The sequence below is a fragment of the Mastomys coucha genome, unplaced genomic scaffold (genome assembly GCF_008632895.1).
Source record: "Mastomys coucha isolate ucsf_1 unplaced genomic scaffold, UCSF_Mcou_1 pScaffold18, whole genome shotgun sequence".
Lineage (NCBI taxonomy): Eukaryota > Metazoa > Chordata > Mammalia > Rodentia > Muridae > Mastomys > Mastomys coucha.
Window position 1 is genome coordinate 76,804,284 of NW_022196900.1, and position 5,216 is coordinate 76,809,499.

The window sequence follows — 5,216 nt, forward strand, 5'->3', positions numbered from 1 at the left end:
GGAAACTGGGAAAGGAGAGATCATATGACATGTAAATAAAGAAAGTATCTAATAAAAAAAAAAAGAGTTGGGTAAAGAGTTCCTATAAAGACTCAGATCTTTCTCCTCTAGGAAGGTTTCCTCTAGGCCATTTGGTACCCTGAGGTGCCCTCACTAACTACACTGATGGTGCAAACTATTCTATACTGGGCTGGCCACCTGTATGTGCATTTGTTGTTAGACAAGACATGTCACAATGGCAGAATCATGTTTTTGTCCTTATGCTTTGCCCTGATGCCTGACATGGAGCAGCTGTGATGAATCATTTCAAAAATGACTGAGAAGATGAGTGCAGAGTAGGCGAGCAGGAGAGAGAATATCCATGTAAATACTGGGACCCAGGAGGTAAGGATTGGGGCATTGATAGTAGGATGGGTAAAGCAGGGGTAGGAAGTAGGGGGAAGAGGGGTGAGTAAGGGAAAGGAGGGAGAAGAGTGAGCAAGGTGAAGTGAGCAAGCAATGAGCAGAGGTGAGCTGGATGAAGGTACAAGGGACTCTGAGCAGGGATCAGGAATTGGGGAGAAATATCAAGATGCAGGGACAGAAATGATGAGCATGGAGAAACAATGAACAAGTGCATGGTCATGATGGTGGCGAGTGAATCACAGCAACCAGGGCAACAAGCAGATGAGTGCCAGCCTTGGCAGCCCACTGAACACTGAAGCCAAGCAGATGAGTGCCAGCCTTGGCAGCCCACTGAACACTGAAGCCAAGCAGATGAGCGCCAGCCTTGGCAGCCCACTGAACACTGAAGCTAAAGCCCAGTCTTGATGCAAACAAAGGCATTCGTCAGAGCTCAGTTTGTCTTCCAGAGCTGTGAGAAACCACCCAACCAAATCAAACCACAGTAAAGAAGGAGGAGAGGTGAGGCACAGGGGAAGCCTGATTCCGAGACATGGACCTGGGCCTCAACAAAGCCCCAGAAACCAGCCATTTAATCTAACCCCAAATTTAACCGAACCTCACTTACCATGGAGAGCAGGCCTGGAGCTGAGTGTCTAAGTTTAAAATTTTCATCTGCAAATGGACCCCGGTAAATACTGGCGACTCCAGTACCATCGCCCTGAGTAGAGAAGAGACATATCAGAGGTCTGGAGTGCTGCACACCCTGGAAACCAGATGATAAGGCCAGGGAGAATGATCCAGTGCGTACGGGAAGCTAGCCAGCCAGCTTTTCATCTAGTGAAACCTTGTCTCCAGGCAGTAAGGTAGTGACTGACAGAGAACATCGGATGTCTTCCTCTGGCCTCCACATCCATGGGATTGTACACCTACTCGCGAGTACACACACACACACACACACACACACACACACACACACAGCACAGACAAACTGGATAGGTGGAGAAACACTGTTGCACTTTAAGGCTAGCTCTTTTTTCCATTTTAAAGTTCGTTTATTATGATTTAAAACTTTATTCTTTATTTTGGGGGATTACAATCACATCACTGCCCCCTTGTTTTCTGGCCCCAAGCCCTCCTGTGTACCCCTTCTTATTGTTTTTCAGATTCATGGAGCTGGAGTCACAGATTGCTATGTAGGTGCTGGGAATCAAACCTGGGTCTTCTCAAGAGTCAACAGTATGGACCGCTGAGCCATCTCTCCAGGCCCCCAGATTCCCCAGTAATACCACATAGTCAAAACACAACCTAAGTGAAAGCAGGATTCAGCCTAAAACCTGCCATTGCAACCTTGTGTAGGAGTTAAGATCTTTAAAGACTCACAAAAATCTAACTAAATTTACAACTAATGGAGAAAGAACGGTTCTCAGACAAAGGGAATTAGTAACAGACCCACGTAAACAGTGTAACAGTAAAGAAACAGCATGCACAGAGGTGGGTAAGGAAAAAGCAGATTTAAAGAAAGAAATATTCTAGTTTACTGGCCACACTCCAAGGCTAGGATGGGGACACGAACAGTCATGATCTTTTTTGGTGAAGAATGGCTCTGCTGGGCTACCTCAGCAAGCAGAGCAAACAACCTTTAAACCTCCTGTCTCTCCTCATCTCCTCCCTTGTTTGCTAACCAGCTTGTGATTGAAACCTTAGCTTTCAAAACGAAGAGAGAAGGACTGGCGAGATGGCTCAAGTAAGAGCACTAACTGCTCTTCCGAAGGTCCTGAGTTCAGATCCCAGCAACCACATGGTGGCTCACAACCACCCATAATGAGATCTGACGGCCTCTTCTGGTGTGTCTGAAGACAGCTACAGTGAATTACGCTGGAGTGAGTGTAAAAACAAAAAACAAACAAAAAACCAAAACAAAGAGAGAAAGAAAGACCCACCAAAGCAATCAAACAACAAACGAGATTTTAGACAGTGACAGCAGATGTGGAAGGAGAAATGGGAGACAGAAACAGTCAGCTCCCTTCCTTTTGGGGGGAAAATTACAGCTAATTTTAAAGTCTTCTGTGAACAATGAATGCAGACCATCTCGGATCACCTACCTATCACCTAGGTATGCCAGCAAAGTCCAGTTTCTAGTTACAAAAAGCTAGGGTTTGGACAATGGAAGTTTATGATTCAAGTTGAGTATTGTTATGTGTTCTAAGGACACAGGCCAGCAATTCTACAGTACATCCTATACCCATGGTCTCTCCACTTAACTTAGCTATTGTTCTTAAATCTCAAGACTGGGGCCCTGCTGGAAAAAAATAACAAAGAAAAGAAGCAGTACTTACATTAACAAAATCGCCACCCTGAATCATGAAATCCTTTATGACCCTGAAATAGAGTTAAAAAAAAAATACTGAGGAAAGATTCAGTGGTTCAGTCACTGAAGTGGTAGATTAACATTTATTCTGAAGTTCAGATCACTGAGGCTTAGAAAAGGTGAGCGAGCACCTTTGAATTGACCTTAGGTGTATGAGTCAGCACCTGAACATCAGAAAGGGGCTGAAACCTGGCAGGCTAGAATCACCAAGTCACCAAAGCAAAAAATCATGTCAAGGGCTAAATGCAATTTGGGGGAAAAGACCAACAGCAAATCTATGTGAATTGCATACACAGAGACCCAATGGTGTTAGCTAGTATACCAGGTATGGTCCTTAGCTTTGTTTTTCTTCCTTGAAAAACTGGGAAAATGTTGGGCAGTGGTGGCGCATGCCTTTAATCCCAGCACTTGGGAGCAGAGGAAGGCGGATTTCTGAGTGGATTTCTGAGGCCAGCCTGGTCTACAGAGTGAGTTCCAGGACAGCCAGGGCTACACAGAGAAACCCTGTCTCAAAACACACACACATACACATACACATACACATACACACACACACACACACACACACACACACACACACACACACACAAAAGAGAGAGAGAGAGAGAGAGAGAGAGAGAAAGAAAGAAAAAAAGACAAACTCGGAAAACACACACTACCTCACAAGAATGCTAGGAAGTGTTACAGACTGTGGCTTTAAAGCCCTTGATATGGGAGACATGGACATTTTCAGGATTAAAATGGAGCAAGTTCTGTCAAACTCTAACAAAAATAAATACAGAAGGCCAGGAGAACATGAAGGCCAGGTTCCTACAGATGACTGCCTGGTAACAGTAATTATTGCAAAGCCTCAGCTATAGCCATAACCTGGAGCCAGGAAGATGGTTCAGTGGGTGAAGTGCTTGCTGCGCAGCCTAAGGATCTGAGCTTACATCTCCAGCACCCACATAAAAGTTGGGTGTAGGAGCATGCGGCCATGCACCTGTACTGAACAGGTATGAATGGGTACAGGGTGCTTTCCTTGGCATTGTTTCTGCAGTACAGTATTACATAAAGTCAGGGATGACGTAAGGCGCTGTGCTCAGGCTTCATGGTGTTGAGTACCAAATCCAGGGCCTTATGAATGCTGGCTAAGTTCTCTACCAAGCTACAGCCTCAGCCCTGAACATGCCAATTAAAACGACAGGCTTAATCTCCCACAGGTTGTGTACTCAGGTGTACAGATACCAAGGGATGACTGCACTTCCAGTTTGTCCAAAACCTTCCTTACCTGTGGAAGGTGCTACCTTTGTATCCTATCGGAACGCCATCTTTTCTGTAAATAAAAAGGAAGAGACTTGGAATGATGAAAAGTAATTGTGGGTCTTTTCCCATTTAGGATACAGCAGAGGCTAAAAGGGCTCTCATTAAGATCTACATGGGAACACATCCAAGGAGTCACCCTCTCTGCATATCATCTCCCATTACTCAAGACCTGTTCACAGTTCTCCAATACCCTCACCAAACGTCCAAGGCACCCTTAAGGAGTAGGCGAAGAAGTCAAAACATCTGAGACTGACCTGAACTCTCCAGTGCAGAATTGCCTAAAAGGAAAGAAAGAGCGAACGATTCAGCCGCTGTACCATCACTGCTTGGAGCACCTCTAATCTTTGGAGAGAAGAGTTCAAACACTGGGACCAGCATGTCCACTAACTAGCTGATCGGGCGGATATCAGGGCATGTAGACTAGTGATAAAGTTGATATGGGATTGGTCAAAGTCGGTAGCTATTTTGACCAATGCCGTACCGAGAGCACAGAGCTCCAAGGGAATTAATAGATGGACAGAGGCTGACATGGCAAAGACTGACCGGAGGCCGGCTTCGGGCTCAGCTCTGGTTCACTTGGAGCATATCCTACCTAAAGTTCTCTGCCGTCTTAGGCACCACGTCTGCAAAGAGCTCGATCTTCATGCGACCAACTTCCTGCAAGAAAAGGGAGACGCAATACTCAGCCCATGACCGCTGTCCAAGCAGCGCGGAAGCTCCAACCTCCGCCACCTGGCCCAGCCTGTCTCGGGAGGGCTAGAAGGGGCTCCTCAGCTGCCTCCCTTACCCGAGTCCAGCCAGCCCGCACAGGCCCGGCAGGCTGCCCGCACCTCACCTGGCCGCCAATGCTGACATCGAAGAAGACCACTGGATTGACTGGACTTGAATTTGCCACCGCCATGGCTTTGGCCCGGAAGTAGAAGCCTGGCTTCCGGTGGCGGGTCCCGAGAACGTCCTCCAAAGCGCAGACGCAGTGGGAACAGACCCCGGTTGCGCCACGCCCCGGAAGTGTGGCGAGCGCTGAGGTAGTTGGGAATGGTATTTTTTAGCTGAGCTGGTCGGAGCTGAGGGAAGGAAGCGGGGCATCTTTGTCGAAGTCTATGGACTCCCCTCTCGCATGACTGTACTAGCGCAATACAAATGAATCTTCTGCAGACAG

At 47.0% G+C, this 5,216-nt stretch overlaps 1 protein-coding gene and 1 long non-coding RNA gene across 4 annotated transcripts in view; one reads left to right on the top strand and one right to left on the bottom strand.

Moving 5' to 3' along the window:
• Ppih (peptidylprolyl isomerase H) overlaps positions 1 to 5,017 on the bottom strand; it is a 20,873-nt gene extending 15,856 nt beyond the window's left edge. For all 3 annotated transcript variants that reach the window (XM_031378460.1, XM_031378462.1, XM_031378463.1), the window contains exons 1-6: positions 4,893 to 5,017; positions 4,650 to 4,714; positions 4,312 to 4,335; positions 4,023 to 4,067; positions 2,721 to 2,763; positions 1,010 to 1,102 (exon numbers count right to left, since the gene is read on the bottom strand). In XM_031378460.1, the coding sequence (XP_031234320.1) occupies positions 1,010 to 1,102; positions 2,721 to 2,763; positions 4,023 to 4,067; positions 4,312 to 4,335; positions 4,650 to 4,714; positions 4,893 to 4,958 (336 nt within the window). In that variant the 5' untranslated portion in view covers positions 4,959 to 5,017. The remainder of the gene's footprint in view (positions 1 to 1,009; positions 1,103 to 2,720; positions 2,764 to 4,022; positions 4,068 to 4,311; positions 4,336 to 4,649; positions 4,715 to 4,892) is intronic.
• LOC116096536 lies at positions 318 to 5,216 on the top strand. The gene is made up of 2 exons (XR_004121035.1): positions 318 to 384; positions 4,131 to 5,216. It is a non-coding gene; the product is annotated as an uncharacterized LOC116096536 (long non-coding RNA).